The sequence below is a fragment of the Pyrus communis genome, chromosome 3 (assembly GCF_963583255.1).
Source record: "Pyrus communis chromosome 3, drPyrComm1.1, whole genome shotgun sequence".
Classification (NCBI taxonomy): domain Eukaryota; kingdom Viridiplantae; phylum Streptophyta; class Magnoliopsida; order Rosales; family Rosaceae; genus Pyrus; species Pyrus communis.
In genome coordinates, this window is record NC_084805.1 from 23,227,246 (window position 1) to 23,247,267 (window position 20,022).

The following is a 20,022-nucleotide window of genomic DNA, read 5'->3' on the forward strand; positions in this document are numbered from 1 at the left end:
AGATTGGACCCTAACATGATCTATCTGACATCCTCAGCGGTACCAATTTAATCGATAAATTGATGACGCCACCAATACATTTACACCTTCAACTGATGCAATATTAAACGTTCACTTGTGTGAGAGATGAGGAGAGTTAAGTACACCGACTTCCAGAGGCTGTTGATATATGGAAAATCCAAAGAACTAACCCTAATAGAAGGAGAAACTTCACTTCGAAAATAAGGATCTAATATGGTAAGGAAGATATAATATTTTTGACAAATTAAAACAAGCGATCACATAATTAGTAGTTCACGCGAAAGTTAATGAGGAGTTCACGCATAACACGACTTTAGGAACAGCTAGGACCAATTTTAATGCAAGAGAACACTACATACTTAATGAATCAGTGACCTAAATTTTTCTCGAGCACTCAATCTATGCATAAGATACTAAAAATAAGAGCACAGTTCAAACCAAATTCAGGGCAACAATGTGCATTCTATTCCACAAATTAATTCCTAAAAATGAAAATCTGTCATAAAATCAGAACGGTGTTTGATCTCATCTTCCTAAATCTAACAGACACCATCAATCTCAACGAAATAAAAATCACATGATTGACATTCTCTCGCTTGGAAACACTTTTAAAATGATTGAAAAACACATTTACAAAAAATAATTTTAAGTTCCAAAAGCACTTCTAATTCTCTTTCCCGCACCATTTTTCACGAATGAATTGTTGAGATTTGACCAAATGAAATTTAGTTAAATCTCAACCTTTGCTTTTCGTGTTTTAGTGTGCAGTAAAAGCATCACTCGTTTGGAAACATTTTTAAAATGATTGAAAAACACTTTTAGAGAAAATGATTTTAAGTTCCAAAAGCACTTAAAGTGCTTCCTGAAAGAAGCCCCAGTTATGTATTTCTGGTAGAAAGCATTGCAAGTGTTTTTTCAAAATTCACTTTGCATTTTTATTAAGAATTAGTTTTAAAAATATTTTCATCAAAAATCCGCACATTGTTTTTAGTATGCTCTAATTCTCTTCCGCACAATTTTTACTCATGGCGTGTAAGACATACTTTTGGTAAGAAGCTAAAGCTTTAGGAAATCAATGGGATCGAAAATTCCAAGTCCTCAGCCCATTCTACAAGTCAGCAAATTCCACTCCGTTTGACTAGACTTGGGGCTAATTCTCTTTCCCGTACCGTTTTTCACGAGTGAACTGTTGAGAAATACCTTTACTTTTTGTGTTTTGATGTGCAAGAGCAGCATCACTCGTTTATAAGTGCTTTTAAAATGAATGAAAGCACTTTAAAAAAAAAATGATTTTGAGTTCAAAAGCACTTAAAGTGCTTTCTGCTAGAAGCACCAATTGGTAGGAAGCACTTGAAGTACTTTTTCAAGATTTTCATTTTTATCAAAGATTGGTTCCAAAAACATTTAAATAAAAAGTCTGCACATTGTTTTTAATTAGTATGCTCTAATTCTCTTCAACACAATGTTTTACTCATGGCGTGCAATACATACATCGAAGCATAGTAAAATTTTGTGTTTAATCCTCCACCCGTTCTACAAGTTAGCAAAGTCCTCTCAGGTTGACTAGACTTGGATCTATTTCTCTTTCATGCACCGTTTTTCATGAATACATTGTCAAGATTTGACCAAACGAAATTTAGTTAAATCTCAACTTTTGCTTTTCGTGTTTTGGTGTGCAGTAGAAGCCTCGCTCGCTTGAAAACGCTTTTAAAATGATTGAAAAACACTTTTAGAGAAAATGATTTTGAGTTCCAAAAGCACTTAAAGTGCTTCCTGAAGGAAGTACCAGTTATGTACTTCTGTTAGAAAGCACTTGAAATGCTTTTTCAAAATTCACTTTTGTATTTTTATTCAGGATTAATTTTAAAAACATTTTCATCAAAAGTCCGCACATTGTTTTTAGTATGCTCTAATTCTCTTCCGTGCAATGTTTTACTCATGGCGTGTAAGACATGTTTCTGGTAAGAAGCTGAAGCTTTACGAAATTGATGGGATCGCAAATTCCAAGTCCTCGGCCCATTCTACAAGTTAGCAAATTTCACTAAGTTTGATTAGACTTGGGGCTAATTCTCTTTCCCGCACCGTTTTTCACGAGTGAACTGTTGAGAAATACCTATGTTTTTGTGTTTTGGTGTGCACGAGCAATCGTTTGGAAGTGCTTTTAAAATAACTCAAAACACTTTTAGTAAAAATAATTTTGAGTTCAATAGCACTTAAAATGATTTCTACAAGAAGCACCAATTAGTTGGAAGTACTTGAAGTACATTTTCAACATTTGTATTTTTATTAAAGATTGATTCCAAAAATATTTACATCAAAAGTCCGCACATTGTTTTTAGTATGCTCTAATTCTCTTCAGCACAATGTTTTACTAATGGCGTGCAAAACATACATCAAAGCATAGCAAAATTTTGTGTTTTATGAGGAATCAGTAACAAAGAGAGAAGTGAAAAAGACCAAAAGATATTTGTAGCCAACATTAATTAATCGAGGTCAGAAAGCAATAAATTTAAATAAAAAATACCATTGAGAAAGAAAAAGAAAATTCTAGTTAATATTACTTTTATCTAATCGCCGGAGTTGGGTGGCGTCCAGAGTCAGACGACTCAGACCGAGTCATGAGGCTGAAACCTGCCCTTTAACTATCCCCGTGCATATGGTTGCTTCTCACTTTCTCAATCAGTGACCTCTGCTGACCAAAATGCCCCCACCATAAAGTCCAAAATCTCACAACAACCCCTGATTGCCCAAAGAACATCTCAGCCGTTGATCATCAAAATGACAAAACCATCACCATCGACATCAACGGTAGGAACATTGTGTCCTACAAAGCAAGGGCAGGTGGACTACGAAAAGGTTGGTGAGTGGGCCCTTACACCCTGACCCGGTAACAGTATTTGATTTTTGATTTTCTGAAACTTGGGGGCTCAAGTCTCACTTTTTTTTTCTTCTCTTTTTCTGTAATTTGTTTGAATAATTATGCAATTTTTGGGAATAAAGTAGTAAGATGGCTACTCGGAATCACAGTCGAGGCTGTCCATTCCCTTGAGTCCCCTTCGCTTTCGCTGCATATGCACGCACAGAGGTCGACCAAAATATTATGTGGCATTTACTATTTTATAATTTTATTTAATACATTTACCATTTAAAGATTTGAATTCAAAAGAGGAAGGCTTTTGATCCAAAATGGTCTATGAATTGACATAACTCTTTTACTTTTATTTTTGATATTTAAAATCGATAAAAATGGTTCTTCACCGTTCCATGAGATATCATTGTTAAATTGAGTGTATTTTTGTCGAATCAACCTCTCCTCTTGAACTGGTGGTTTATTCAATTTAACAAAGATTTTTCACTAAAAGACCAACATAATTGACGGTGAAAAATTTCAAGAACCACTTCTATCAGTTTTAAATCTCAAAAATCAAAATGAAAACTTACGACAATATCATAAACCATTTTAGCTAAAAAGACAGGAAAATCATGTCATTGACACTAAAAAATAGAAGATCGAATTCATTCATTGTATTCATATAGGTTCAATGAGTGTAGTTATAAAAAATCATCAAAATCGGAGTTAAAATAACCGTTAAATCATGATTTTTCGTTTATAACCGTTGAAAAACTTTGTCCCGTTACTTGATCTCTGAATGTTTTTTTTTTGTGATTTTTTGCTGATGTGATCTCCAAGCATATACAAACAATTTTGACGGTTTGGATCGTTGAAATTAGTTTTGGAGAATTCGTAAAACGATAGATTGACTAACACTTAGAGTTTATTTATACTTTTATTAAGTATAACATAAGATTTTGTGGTATCCACTTGTGTAAATATTTTAAATGGAAGATCAAATTCATTCATTGTATTCATATAGGGTGAAGGAGTGTAGTTATAAAAAATCATCAAAATCGGAGTTAAAATAACCGTTAAATCGTGATTTTTCGTTTATAACAGTTGAAAAGCTTTGTCCCGTTACTTGATATCTGAATGTTTATTTTTTATGATTTTTTGTTGATGTGATCTCAAAGCATATACAAACAAGTTTGACGGTTTGGATCGTTGAAATTAGTTTTGGAGAATTCGTATGCCATCAATCAAGTTCCGTGTGTGTGTGTGTGTATATATATTTATTAAGTAGATTTAAATCTATTTATTTTGTACGTATAAATTATAATTGACTGACTGGTACACGGAATAGTACATACATCACGTGTCACGTGTGTCATTATAAAAATAGTGAGATATGTCATGACAGTCATGTGTGTGATAAAAAGTTAATAACTTAAAAAAATAAAAATAAAAAAAAAATATTTCTCACCACTTCTATTAATTTTCATTTTTCCCTCTCATTTTTGTTTCCTTTTCAACTTTTTCTTATCATTTTCACTTTTCCCTCCAACATCTTTCCCTAATTCCCTCACTTTTTTGTTTCATTTTCAACTTTTCTTAACATTTTCATTTTCCCTCCATTTTTTTTTTCAAAAAGGGCGGCAAGTTGGCAACGGCAAGAAATTGATTATTGAAATTTGAATGGAAACAAATCACATCAAATTTCAATGGATGCAAAATCATGCAATGCATCATGCATATTAAATTATTAATTAATAATTATTATAGTTTTTATAAAATTTAATATATATATATATATATAATTATTATAGATAGACTTAATATTTTGGGGTATAATTATTATAAATTTTATAGTTAATTTAATATATATATATATATATATATATTTATTATAATTTTTAGGGGTATAAAATTGTAAAATTAATGTATATAATTATTACAGTATTTTTTTAGGGTTATAAAATTATAAAAATAATATTCTGCTTATCGTGTATCGTGTTACCCACGTGTATACCCGAACCAACCCGTTATCTTAACAGGTGCTTATCGGGTTACCCAATAACGACCCGATTCGTTATCGTGTCGACCCAAACACCTGTTAATTTCGTGTCGTGTCATGTCGGGTTATCGGGTCGTGTCAGAAATTGCCAGGCATTGGTAAGGAAGGTATAATATTTTTGACAAATTAAAACAAAGCGATCACATAATCAGTAGTTCACGCGAAAGTTAATGAGGAGTTCACGCATAACATGACTTTAGGAACAGCTAGGACCAATTTTAATGCAAGAGAACACTACATACTTAATGAATCAGTGACCTAAATTTTTCTCGAGCACTCAATCTATGCATAAGATACTACAAATAAGAGCACAGTTCAAACCAAATGCAGGGCAACAATGTGCATTCTATTCCACAAATTAATTCCTAAAAATGAAAATCTGTCATAAAATCAGAACGGTGTTTGATCTCATTTCCTAAATCTAACAGATACCATCAATCTCAACGAAATAATAAATCACATGTTTGACATCCTCTCTTTCGAAATAGCTAATTCAGTTGAGTTCTTATACTAAAAAATGTAGGGAAAAGAAGCTTACAAAAAGCATATACATAACACATATTATAAGAAATTGATACTAAGTATCATCTGCTGTAGTCAATCCGGTAAAAACTTGACAAAATTCCGTATCTACATGCATTTAATCAGAGACAAGCCGTGGTGGTCTCCATCTTAATTACCTTTTTATTACTGTTTGACCGGTGGGAATATTAGAGAAGGTTTGCTGGCATGAAAAACCTCTAACCATACAAACAGACTCTTCTTTATTGAAAAGCTTTGGAAAAAAAAAAAAAAAAAAAAGTGAAGAATATTTTATCCCAATTACAATTGGAATGATCAGCTTCATCTTTTTCATGTTTTTTTTTTAGAACCAAAAGAAAAACAATAAGGTTTAGGTTAAATAAACATGCCGGTTAATGTAAGAGACCTTGTACCATCGATCAATCTGAGGTGCATCTTCTAAATCATCAAAATCCTCACCGACACTCAAACATATAAGCGAACTGGAGCCATTGCAACTTCGGTTAACATATACTTCTGAATTCGTCATTTTGATTGTATATTGATTTTTTATGTCAACTTAATAGAATATTGATGCAAACTGAACTGCTTATTTTATCACGATCGACCTATCTCTTGGTTTTTCAATTATTTGGAGATGACTCTATTAATTTGTGGTTTTGTAGGAATTACTCAAGTAAAATGTGCTTTGTCTAATTATTGCATTTGAGAATGCGATTGTATTGCTGCAACCTTTTGAGTGAATTTTGCTGTAGATATTATTTATAACTGTTGTTGGTTATAGTTTGAAAACCCGATACAGAGAGCGGACATTTTTCTAGTAATGCCAAAAGCCCACATCTCTTTTTCCTTCCATCCACAACCTACCAACCCTCCAAGGATCCACCACCTGCTCCACCTCTCTCCTGTCCACCACCACCGAATTTCTTAATTTCTATTTTTCATTTTTGATAATGTCCTAATTTTTAAATTTAACTAAGCTTTCTAATCTTAGCCCAAATTAATAATACAGGATGCTATTGAAATAGATGTATAATGGATGAAATTTTTTGAATTTCTAATAGATTATGGTTATTGCTATATGCTTATTAGATTGTAATTTATGATTTTTTTACTATTTGATTTGATCATGTGTTAGTTAATACTAGTAAAAATGCTCACGCGTTGCTGCGAGACTTGAATGCACACCTTAACCACATGAATAAGACACATTTAACCTAAAAAAAATGCAACATAATCATAAACGAACAAAAAGGATAGATGAGTGAACGGCGTTTGTAAGATAAGCAGTTTGACTTTTATATACATTGAACAGAGCTGATTACAAAAGATATGATTGCAAAAAATGCTGAGAAACAGAAGCAACATGCATTTTACACATATATTGCTTTTCAAGTGAAGATGGCAAAATATTTTAGCAGTTAAACAAAAAAGGCATAAAAGTGTTCTTGTTTCAACAACTAATCTTTCAAGCATTAATGTTCAAAGCAAAAAAGATGCAGGATGCTTGTTTTCATAAGACACTGAAGAAACAGAAGCAAGATGCAGCCCACACATCTTTTGCCCTTGTAGTTAAGGTGGCAAAATACATGTCCTGCAGGCCAAGCACCTATTTTAGCAGTTAACAAAAAGCATAAAAACTGTTCTATTGTCGTTTCAGCAAGGAAGTTTTCAAGCACATATGTTCAAAGGAAAAAACATGGAGAACGCCTTTGTAGCAACTGATAACGGAGACTGCGGTCATTCATTTTTTATGTGGGCGGACATCTTCCGCACTATAGCAAAAAACATAAATAGTAGTTTAGCAAACACTGGTATGACGGATGTTATGCAGGCGTGCGTGCGAAAAGCAAATTGTAATTTATCTATCTTTGGTTTTTTTGGCTTGAGACTTTGTTATGAGTGCGAAAGTAAGATTGCATAAACAATTTTACACTCAGAAACACAAATCATATAGAATCACAACCGATTTAACAATAAGAAAGCATATAACAGCTAAGACACTTTTGGTTGATCGAAGAGCAGGCTAACAGGATTAAATAAATTATCACATATTACAACAATGAGAAAATCCGAAGATTAAAGTTTGCATTCACACTGTCTGATTCCGTAGATGCTGGAAAACATTTTCATTAAATCTGTTCAGGGAAACCTGACAATGTCGAAATCGTTTTTGAAACCGTAATATAGGAAGACATGAATAATTTCGACAGAAAGACACACAAATTGTTGGGGGAGGATGTGAAGCTTCTGTACGGAAGGTTTCTACTCTTGTACATCTGAAAAAATAAAACGAAGCAAGATAAATTCAACCAAAAAACTTGAAAACCCTTGCCCCAAAAAACTCATCAAATTCAAAGCGGCGCATCTATACCGAGTCACTACATACATTGCTCAGTTAGGACTCTGTGACACTCATTATCCCTAATCAATGCAATCATATATTTCATAACTACACTCCCCATTCACATACATTGACATAGCATCTACTTTTTTGCTAACTTTATTCGCTCAGTTAAGCAATAACCAACATACACAATCTGACAATCATAGCAGCTACACCAATCATCCATAAACGGCAGAAATACAAATACAATTCTAATGGAGTTTAGAACAAATAAACCAATCATCCAATTCGAATATTGTCTGGAACAAATACACCAACCATTCAATTGGAATGGGGTTTGGTAGAAATATATCCTTTGTTATCTCAAGCTTTACATAAATGGATAGATACAGATACGTGCACAAAATAGAAAGAAGCTCATTTCCATTCTAAGCTCAAACGAAGAAAATTGAATTATATATTTAAAATCCAAGCATGAAAGCTTCACAAAGATAAATAAAAAAACATCGATAACTAATTAGGCTTTGAATAAAAATGAGGGCGTATAATTATATACCTCAAAATGGCAAGGAACCAACTTCTTCCTCCAACAATCCAAATTTCTGATATTTGCAAACAAAGTAAATTTGTTAGCAACTTAGAGACTTTCAAATTCGAAAACCAAATCTAATGAAATTTTAGTTAAAAGACCAAAAGCACACCAAAAAAAAAAATTAGAAATATTTTGAATCCAACACAACTAATTTGGCCTAACAAAGAATATGAAAGCTTAAGGCATAGATGAAATGTTCAGTAAACTGCAAGGGCCTCGGCCAAGGCCATAATTGAACAGTCATGTCATACAACTCACAATTACTTCAATGCATTTGATTATAAAGGAAAACTAAATTAGTTCAATTTTGATATAAAGAACTCAATGCAGAAACAATTTTTGTGCCTCAATGGCGTGAGAAGTAAATAACCAAGTTTATATACTGCAATTCAAATAACATAATTATAGGTTCATAACACTCCAAATAAACTTCACCCAACCAACATGAAATGACACGAAAAATGAGTCGACTACATAACTTTAAATAATCTTGTGCCAAACAGCTTATGCTAGTATGCCCTCTCATGTTTAAGAAGGAATTGAAAGAAAATAGTTCATGAATGTCGCGCTTCCGCTGGTAGTGCAGTGCATTGAACGGATAGAATAGATTAAACAGAAACATGTATAGACAGAAACGACCACCTCATCATACAACATTACATGTTTACTATTTACATGAAGACTTTGTAAATAAGGTTAGTTTGCTTCTTGTAATTGTCAGATGAAAAACCTGTTGTAACATCACTGTGCACATGAAGACTTTAAGACTGATAATTCAAGTCTTTATTGTTTACATGAAGACTTTCATCCACATGGCTCCAGAAACATTTGTCCCCATTTCTCCTTTTTATTTTATTTATTATATTTTACTACTATTTCTAGAGTAATACTATTCTTACCATTTTTTTATACCATCTTAAGTAGCATTTAATGTGAACGGTCACATTATTTGAAAAATTTGCAAAACCCAAAAAGAGGAAGGAGAAAGACTCCTCGTATACCATAATCATCATTTAATTAACTAGTTTTTTTTAATTATTAGTTTATTAAATAATGAACTAAATTTAAAAATTTGATTAATTCAAATTATGCGATTGTCTACATCAAATATTATTTAAAATAGTATGAAAATATGGTATAAAAATATGATATGAATAATATTACTCTTATTTCTGTGGTGATGCACTGTCGATGCGCCTCTTCCCTTTTATTATTATTTTCTTTCACCTTTTCAAAAGCACCATCCTTTTTATTTTTATTTTTTTTTTCCATTCCTTCTTTTCAGTTGGTGCCCATGCACCATTCCATAAACTTTGTCTTTTTCCCTGCATAGCCACAAACTGCAGAAATAATAGGAAGAAGTGAGGAAGAAGCAGGGTAGTGGTAGTCTCATAAAGGCTAAATTGCTAAAATGGTCTTTGAGATTTACATAATACAATACTTTAGTCCTTAGATTTCAAATCAATAGAAGTAATTCCTGAGATTGTCCACCGTCCATTATTTTGGTTATTCCGTTAAGTGTCCCGAAGCTCTTGGCCGGAAGTTTGGACAATTTTTAAAGTTTCGTAACTCAATCGTTTCTTAACCAAATTCGACTCATGATATATCAAAATGAAGATAAGAAAGTGAAGAATAAGATTATATCTATTTGGAAGCCCAATGGTTGCCAGAGATGATCGGAAAATAGCCTCAAAGTTGACTGATCCGAGGGAAAACTGGTGAACTGGCTGAAAATTGGGTAAACTTTAAACGTTCATAACTTCTTCAATACTCAACAAAATCAAGTGATTCAAAAACGAAAATCATACTTCTTGATGAGACGAAGAGAATGATACCTTTTTTTACGGCTAACTCAAGACCAAGATAGCCACTTTCGAGTCATTTTCCAGCCAAACCACGGCCATTTAGTAGTCGAAAAAGGTACCATTCTCTTCGTCTCCTCGAGAAGTATGATTTTTGTTTGTCAGTCACTTGATTTTGTTGAGTATTGAAGAAGTTATGAACGTTTAAAGTTTACCAAATTTCCGGCGAGTTTTCCAGTTTTCCCTCGGACTAGTCAACTTTGAGGCTATTTTCCGGCCATCTCTGGAAACCATTGGGCTTCCAAATAGGTTTAATCTTATTCTACACTTTCCTATCTTCATTTTGATATATTATGGATCAAATTTGGTTAAGAAACAATTGAGTTACGAAACTTTGAAAATTGCCCAAACTTCCGGCCAAGAGCTTCGGAATGACCAAAATGATAGATGGTGGACAATCTCATGAACCACTTCTATTGATTTGAAATATCAATGACCAAAGTGATTTATTATGCAAATTTCAGACATCATTTTGGCGATTCAACCTCTTGTAAATAAAGTGTTTATGGCAGACGAATTTTCCATTTTGATGTGATCCTTTATATATAAAAATTTATTAAATTACTTTGTGATTAGTTTTTTTATTATATCTTTTTGGTTGCTATCAATTTACTCGAGTCACCGACAGAAACAAACTCCAGTAGCCCAAACACACGAAGCCAACCAGTGGCATGGACGTAAATAAAATGAAATCAACCCAAAATTGCACAGTGCCATCCTCCCCCTACTTTATACTAAAGTAACACACACACACACACACACACACACATGTTTGTTCATTAACTGATGATTTTTTTGTTTTAATAATTGATATGTGTAGAAATTAAAAGTATGGAACGATATTAACACGTGAAAACATTATCGATTAGATTGGACAATATTATTTCTCATAGTTTAACTCCAAATTTGGATGGTTCTGATCCAATTTCAGATACTTCAAGTCCGATACTAGGACCATCCAATGTTAAAAGTCTGGATCCATTATTGCCACGAGGTGCTCGTAAGATGTTCCTGGTTTTGTGCCTAATCGGAATCTGCCAAGGTCGGGGGAGGCGGGCACTCATCCAGATCTCCAGGTTTTGGGAGTGGCTCAGATTTGATTTAGATATATGTTACACAAGACATGTTCCTTTGTAAAGTTATTCAGCGTTTTGTAAATCCACATTTTTGTTTTGTTTGAATAGCTAATTAAGTCCTTGAAGGCAACTGTTGTTAGACCATTATTATTTTTATCTGCATCAAATTTGAATTTCAAACTTCAGACAAACAATTGAAGTTAAATCTTAATCAAAGCAAACAACTGAAGTACTTAAAACAGAACACATCGTGTCCTAGTAGCCTATTACACATTATAAAGACCGACAAAAAGCATTACGCATGGTAAGAATACTATATGAGTTCAGTACATTTTTCTGAATCAAATTTTTCTTTGCAACCGAGCCACTTTCAATACAATTGCTAATGCTACTTTATCTTTCATATCATCAAAGAAACGAAAATAGGCATATCTCCATGACTTCTTTACGATTAATGTGCCACAAACTCCCCAAAAACCTATGATGAAGCCGAGTGTGATACTGACATAGAGCCAAAGCCTTCCGTTATCATCTTCATCTTTATTATCTCCTGCATCACTAGGGCGAAAAGGCGGTGTTTCATCTCCCGGACACTTGGTTAAAAGAGGAACCCCACAGAGTAATGGATTGCCTTCATAAATGGATGGGTCCTCGAGCGTCTGAAGTTGGTTGCCCGACGGAATTCTTCCGGCCAAGTTGTTGAAAGACAAGTTCACATGAGCCAAGAGCGATAAAAAGGAGTAACTTTGAGGAATTTGTCCCGAAAGGCGATTGTGTGAGAGATCAAGAGTTTCCAACCAACGCAAATTTCCAATAGTTGAGGGAATGTTTCCCCTTAACTGATTTCTTGACAAGTTCAAGTTCCCCAATGCAATGAGGCTGGTCATTTCTTCCGGAATTTCGCCTTCTAAATTATTTGATGAAAGATCAATGCTATACACCCATCTCAAAGCAGTCTCGTAATAAACGAGTTCGCTTCCTTTCGTCGTGACTGTTGTTTGCACCTCATCATATGGAGGCACTGTATAATTATTGTATGGAAAGAAAGTCAAAGTAGTCAAATTCTTCAAACACTTGGGAATAGTCCCTGAAAGATTGTTATGGCCAAGGTCCAGGATGTGAAGGTAGGGAAGATTGCAAAGATTGCGCGGGATATGTCCACTTAAAAAGTTGGAGTGCAAACGCAGAGTAGACAACTTGGAGTAATTTGATCCGATCCATAAAGGAACACTTCCGGTAAATTTGTTGCCTCCAAGATCAATACTGCTCAAAGAAGTTGCATTTTTCAACTCGAAAGGAATTTTCCCGCCAAAATTGTTGTTGTTCATCTTCAATATACGTAGAGAACTCGGGACACCTGCTGAACTCAGAATATTACCAGAGAGGTTATTGTCTGCCACATCAACAACCATTATATTTTGCCACACACTCCATGCTTCCGGGAATTCTCCGTATAACTGATTGCTCCTCAGGGACAGGTGTAACAAGGTTTGCATGCTGCATAGAGAGGATGGAATTGTACCATTCAAGTGATTCTCCGTAAGATTCAAATATGATAATTTGGGCATCAGTTGTCCGAAATTTGAAGGAATTGGCCCGGAAAAACTATTACTTTTGAGATGTAGGACATGGGCATCAGAAGATAAAAGAGGGAGTGGACCTTCAAATTGATTATGACTCAAATCCATATAATATAAATTTGGAAATTTGAGTTGGGATTGAAGCTTTGCACGGATTTGGTTGTGAGATAAATCCAAATTTTCAACTTTGGAAGATAAGTTCAAGAACCATTCTTCTGGTATAGAATCTGAGATTCTGGTACTACTGAGGGTGACATCAAGTAGCTCAGTCTGAGATTGAAGCCATACAGGAAAGTCAGGACCTACACTACAATTTATAAAGGAAATTTTGTGGAGCTGGAAGGGGGGAACCCACTCATAACTCACATTGAAAATGAGCGGCATAGCTCCATCCGTGGACAGAACAATAGATCGCAGTCTTGTGAGATTTATCAAATGAGTTTTTGTTAAAATGCCTTCCCAAGAATTCTCAGACAAATCCAGGTCAACTAGCTCAGAGAGTTGGCCTAAACTTTCGGGAATAGATCCGTTCATGTTGTTGCCCCTAAGGTTTAGACTTTTCAAGGATGACAAGTTTACAAAAGAAGTTGGAAAAGAGCCCCAAAACCAGTTGGCTTCGAGGTCAAGGTACTGCAAGTTTGTTGGAACTCTTAAGGAGTCAGACAATTCTGTTGCAAACTCATTGAAAGACAAATCTAGTGACTCTAATCTGTTATTTGTGCAATTTGAGAAACCACTCAAAAGCTCTTGAATCCCCCCATCAAATTCATTGACAGCGAGGTTTAAGGTCTTTAGTTTGCAAAAGTGTCCAAGGAGTTTGGGAATTCTACCTTTGAGGTGATTATCAGATAAATCAAGGTGTTTCAGAGATTCGAGGCTTGCAAGTTGGGGAGGAAAACGACCGGTGAAAGAATTTCTACTTAGGTCAAGTGTTTTGAGGTTAGAAAGGTCGAAAATGCTTTTGGGAAATTCAGATTCTCCCCCAGATGATGCAGATGAGAAGTTGAGATATCTCAAAGTTCGAAGTTGACAAAGAATGTGAATCCCTTGGAAATTATTGTAACTCAGGTCTAAGTAGCTCAAATGTTTCAAGATAAGCAAGGATGAAGCTACCTTACCTGCCAACCAAGACCTTTCATAAGCTGACTCGTCCCACTCTTCATCACCTCCCAACTGACCTGGATAAGTATTACGGAGGTCAATTTTTGTAACGTGACCGGTGCGGTTGTCGCACGAAATCCCTTCCCATTGACAGCAATCCTGACCAACCCAAGAAGAAAGCCTACCGGAGGGATCGGCGAGGTGTTGTTTAAAGCTGAGAAGTGCTCCTCTCTCTTCCTCAATGCATGACTTCGCAGTGACTGAAAGATATGAAGAGGCCAAAACCAGAAAGAGCAAAATATTGAGGTGAAAAGTAGGGTTGAATAAGCAAGCATGAAACCTATCCATTTTTACCAAGTTTTTCTTTTTGTTGCAGATGGCTGGGTACTGAGGTGAGGATACAAGTGAATATATAAGAAGCTGAAGCTTGTTACAAGTGAATATACAAGTGAAAAGCTTGTTATTGAATATATAAGAAGCTGAAGCTGAGGTGAGGATACTAGTCTCTTACAGTCTCGTCTTTATTGAAAAGCTTTGGAAAAAAAAAAAAAAAAAAAAGTGAAGTATGTTTTATCCCAATTACAATTGGAATGATAAGCTTTATCTTTTTCATGTTTTTTTTTTTTTTCAGAACCAAAAGAAAAAGAACGAGGCTTAGGTTAAATCAACATGCCGGTTAATGTAAGAGACTTTGTCCCATCAATCAATCTGAGGTGCATCTTCTAAATCGTCAAAATCCTCACCGACACTCAAACATATAAGCGAACTGGAGCGATTGCAACTTTTGTTAACATATACTTATGAATTCGCCATTTTGATTGTATATTGATTCTCGATGTCAACTTAATATAATATTGATGCAAACTGAACTGCTTATTTTATCGCATTGATTCGCCTATCTCATGGTTTTTCAATTATTTGGTGATGACTATTAATTTGTGGTTTTGTGGGAATTACTCAAGTCAAATGTGCATTGTCTAATTACTGCATTTGAGAATGCGATTGTAGTGCTGCAGCCTTTCGAGTGAATTTTTCTGTAGATATTATTCATAGCTGTTGTCGATTATAGTTTGAAAATCCGATACAGAGAGCGGACATTTTTCTAGTAATGCCCAAAGCCCAAATCTCTTTTTCCTCCTATTCCCAATTCCCTTTTTCCTTCCGTCCACAACCTACCAACCCTCCAAGGATCCACCACTTGCTCCACCTCTCCTGTCCACCACCACTGAATTTCTTAATTTCTATTTTTCATTTTTTGATAATGTCCTATTTTTTAAATTTAACTAAGCTTTCTAATCTTAGCCCAAATTAATAATACAGGATGCTATTGAAATAGATGTATAATGGATGAAAAATTTTGAATTTCTAATAGATTATAGTTATTGCTATGCTATATATATATATATATATATATAAATAGATATGTTTGTTCATTAACGGATATGATTTTTTGTTTTAATAATTGATAATGTGTAGAAATTCGAAGTATGGAACGATATTAACATGTGAAAACATTATCGATTAGTCTGGACAATTTTATTTGTAATAGTTTTAACTCCAATTTTGGATGGTTCTGATCCGATTCCGGATACTTCAAGTTCAATACTAAGACCACCCAATGTTAGAAGTTTGGATCCGTCATTGCCACAAGGTGCTTATAAGATGTTCCTGGTTTTGAGCCCAATCGGAATCTGCCAGATCTCCAGCGTTTTGGGAGTGGCTCAGATTTCATTTGGATATATGTTATACAAGACATGTTCCTTTGTAAACTTATTCAGCGTTTTGTAAATCCACATTTTTGTTTTGTTTGAATAGGTAATTAAGTCCTTGAATGCAACTGTTAGAACATTATTATTTTTATCTGCATCAAATTTGAATTTCGAACTTCCGACAAACAATTGAAATTAAATCTTAATCAAAGCAAACAACTGAGGTACTTAAAACAGAACACATCGTGTTATAGTAGCTTATTACACATTACAAAGACCAACAGAAAGCATCACGCAAAGTAAGAATACTATTATGAGTTCAGTACATTTTTTCGAATCAAATTTTTCTTTGCAACCGACCCACTTTCAATGCAATTGCTAATGCTACTTTATCTTTCATATCATCAAAGAAACAAAAATAGGCATACCTCCATGATTTCTTTACGATTAATGTGCCACAAACTCCCCAAAAGCCCGTGATGAAGCCGAGTGTGATACTGACATAGAGCCAAAGCTTTCCATTATCGTCTCCATCTTTATTATCTCCTGCATCACTAGAGGGAAAAGGCGGTGTTTCATCTCTAGGGCACTTAGTTAAAGGAACCCCACAAAGTAATGGATTGCCTTCATAAATGGTTGGGTCCTCGAGCGTCTGGAGTTGGTTGCCCGAAGGAATTCTTCCAACCAAGTTGTTGAAAGACAAGTTCACATGAGCCAAGAGCGACAAAGAGGAGTAACTTTGAGGAATTTGTCCCGAAAGGCGATTGTGTGAGAGATCAAGAGTTTCCAACCAACGCAAATTTCCAATTGTTGAGGGAATGTTCCCCCTTAACTGATTTCTTGACAAGTTCAAGGTCCCCAGTGCAATGAGGCTGGTCATTTCTTCAGGAATTTCACCCTCTAAATTATTTGATGAAAGATCAATACTGTACACCCATCTCAAAGCAGGCGCGTAATAAACTAGTTCGCTTCCTTTCGCCATGACTGTTGTTTGCATATCATAATATGAAGCCGCTGTATTATTATCGTTTGGAATGAAATTCAAAGCAGTCAAATTCTTCAAACACTTGGGAATAGTCCCTGAAAGATTGTTATGGCCGAGGTCTAGGATGTGAAGGAAGGGAAGATTGCAAAGATGGCGCGGGATGTGCCCACTTAAAAAGTTGGAATGCAAACGCAGCGTAGACAACTCGGAGTAGTTTGATCCGATCCATAAAGGAACACTTCCGGTTAATTTGTTGCCTCCAAGATCAATACAGCCCAAAGAAGTTGCATTTTTCAACTCGAAAGAAATTTCGCCGCCGAAATTGTTATTGTTCATCTTCAATATAAGTAGAGAACTGGGGACACCCATTGAATTCGGAATATTACCAGAGAGATTATTGTCTGCCACATCAACAACCCTTATATTTGGCCACACACTCCATGCGTCCGGGAATTCTCCGTATAACTGATTGCTCCTTAGGGACAGGATTTCCAAGTTCTGCAAGTCGCATAGAGAGGACGGAATTGTACCATTCAAGTGATTCTCCGCAAGATTCAAAACTCTTAATCTGGGCATCAGTTGTCCGAAATTTGAAGGAATAGGCCCGGAAAAACTATTACTTTCGAGAAAAAGGTAAGTGGCATTAGAAGATAAATGTGGGAGTGGACCTTCAAATTGATTATGACTCAAAACCATATAATATAAATTTGGAAATTTGAGTTGGGATTGAAGCTTTGTGCAGATTTGGTTGCGAGATAAATCCAAATATTCAACTTTGGAAGATAAGTTCAAGAACCATTCCTCTGGTATAGAATTTGAGATTCCGGTACTACTAAGGGTGACATCAAGTAGCTCAGTCTGAGATTGAAGCCATACAGGAAAGGCAGGACCTACACTACAATTTATAATGTAAATTGTGTGGAGCTGGAAGGGGGGACTCCACTCATAACTCACATTGAAAATGAGCGGCATAGCTGCATCCGTGGACATATAAATAGATCGCAGTCTTGTGAGATTTATCAAATGAGTTTCTGTTAAAATGCCTTCCCATGAATTCTCAGACAAATCCAGGTCAACTAGCTCAGAGAGTTGGCCCAAACTTTCGGGAATAGATCCGTTCAAGTTGTTGTAAGGAAGGCGTAGACTTTTCAAGGATGACCAGTTTCCAACAGAAGTTGGAAACGAGCCCCAAAACAAGTTGCTTCCAAGGTCAAGGTGCTGCAAGCTTGTTGGAACTCTTAAGGAGTCAGACAATTCTGTTGCAAACTTATTGATAGACAAATCTAGGGACTCTAATCTGTTATTTGTGCAATTTGAGAAACCACTCAAAAGCTCTTGAATCCCCCCATCAAATTCGTTGTCACCGAGGTTTAAGGTCTTTAGTTTGCAAAAGTTTCCAAGGAGTTTGGGAATTCTACCTTTGAGGTGATTATGAGATAAATCAAGGTGTTTCAGAGATTCGAGGCTTGCAAGTTGGGGAGGAAAATGACCGGTGAAAGAATTTCCACTTAGGTCAAGTGTTTGGAGGTTAGTAAGGTTGAAAATGCTTTTGGGAAATTCAGATTCTCCCACAGATGATGCAAATGAGATGTTGAGATATCTCAAAGTTCGAAGTTGGCAAACAATTTGAATCCCTTGGAAATTATTGTAACTTAGGTCTACGTAGCTCAAATGTTTCAAGGTAAGCAAGGATGAAGTTACCGTACCTGCCAACCAAGACCTTTCATAAGCCGACTCGTCCCACTCTTCATCAACTCCCAACCGATCTGGATAAGTATTACGGAGGTCAATTTTTGTAGCGTGACCAGTGCGGTTGTCGCACGAAATCCCTTCCCATTGACAGCAATCCTGACCAACCCAAGAAGAAAGCCTACCGGACGGATCGGCGAGGTGTTGTTTAAAGCTGAGAAGTGCTCCTCTCTCTTCCTCAATGCATGACTTCGCAGTGACTGAAAGATATGAAGAGGCCAAAACCAGAAAGAGCAAAATATTGAGGTGAAAAGTAGGGTTGAATAAGCAAGCATGAAACCTATCCATTTTTACCAAGTTTTCCTTTTCGTTGCAGATGGCTGGGTACTGAGGTGAGGATACAAGTGAATATATAAGAAGCTGAAGCTTGCTAGGAAATCGATGGGGTCGAAAATTCCAAGTCCTCCGCCCATTCTACAAGTTAGCAAAGTCCTCTGTGAATATATAAGAAGCTGAAGCTTGCTAGGAAATCGATGGGGTCGAAAATTCCAAGTCCTCCGCCCAGTCTACAAGTAAGCAAAGTCCTCTCAGGTTCCATGCTTGGGTCTATATCACACCGTTTTTCACGAATAAACTGTTGAGATTTGGTCAAATGAAATTTAGTTAGATCTCAACATTTGCTTTTCGTGTTTTGGTGTGCAAAATGTTTTTAAAATAATTGAAAACGTTTTTAAAGAAAATAATTTTGAGTTCCAAAAGCACTTACAATGCTTTTTCCAAAAAACGCCCTTCTAGTAGGAAGCACTTGCAATGCTTTTTTAAAATTCAAAATATATTTTTACTAAGAATTGATCCCACACAATGACATGTAAGATATACATCGAAGCATAAGAAAATTGTGTGTTTTATGAGGAATTAGTAACAAAAAGAAAAGTGAAACAGCTTTGCTATTGAAGGGAGAATTACAGAAGCAAGCTTTACACACGAGATTAGCATAAAAAAACTCCAAAAGATATTTATAGCCAACATCAATTAATCGATGCCAGAAACCAACAAATTTAAATAAAATAAAAAACACATTTGAGAAAGAAAAAGAAATTTCTAGTTTATCTAATTGCCGAGTTGGGTGGCGTCCACAGAGTCACAGACAGACCGAGTCAAAAAGCCACGTACAATTCTCACTTTTCCGGTCAATGAATTCTGCTGACCAAAATGCCCTCACCCCAAAGTCTAAAATCTCATAACTACCCCTAAGAGCTCAAGAACATCTCAGCCGTTGATCCTCAAAATGACAAAAACCATCATCATCGACATCGACGGCAGGAACACTGTGTCCTACAAAGCAAGGGCATGTGGACTACGAAAAGGCCGGTGAGTGGGCCCTTACCCCCTGACCCGGGGTAACAGTATTTGATTTTTGAATTTCTCACACTTTTTGTTTTTCTTTTCTATAATAATTTTGAATAATTATACAATTTAGGGGAATTAAAATAAAAAAGGTGGCTACTCGGAATCACTGTCGAGGCTGTCCATTCCCTTGAGTCCCCTTCTCTTTTGCTGCACATGCAAGCCAACACAATCACCACAAGGGTCGACCAAAATATTATGTTACCTTTACTATTTTATCT

General features: G+C 35.5%; 2 protein-coding genes across 2 annotated transcripts; both read right to left on the bottom strand.

Moving 5' to 3' along the window:
• Nucleotides 1-11,269: 11,269 nt before the first annotated feature.
• On the bottom strand, nt 11,270-14,365 carry LOC137730277 (receptor-like protein EIX2). The gene has a single exon (XM_068469338.1). The coding sequence runs from the start codon at nt 14,357-14,359 to the stop codon at nt 11,672-11,674; it is 2,688 nt and encodes an 895-aa protein (XP_068325439.1). The 5' UTR covers nt 14,360-14,365; the 3' UTR covers nt 11,270-11,671.
• A 1,606-nt stretch (nt 14,366-15,971) lies between these two features.
• LOC137730127 (receptor-like protein EIX2) lies at nt 15,972-18,804 on the bottom strand. The gene has a single exon (XM_068469190.1). The coding sequence runs from the start codon at nt 18,740-18,742 to the stop codon at nt 16,058-16,060; it is 2,685 nt and encodes an 894-aa protein (XP_068325291.1). The 5' UTR covers nt 18,743-18,804; the 3' UTR covers nt 15,972-16,057.
• Between the last annotated feature and the right edge of the window lie 1,218 nt (nt 18,805-20,022).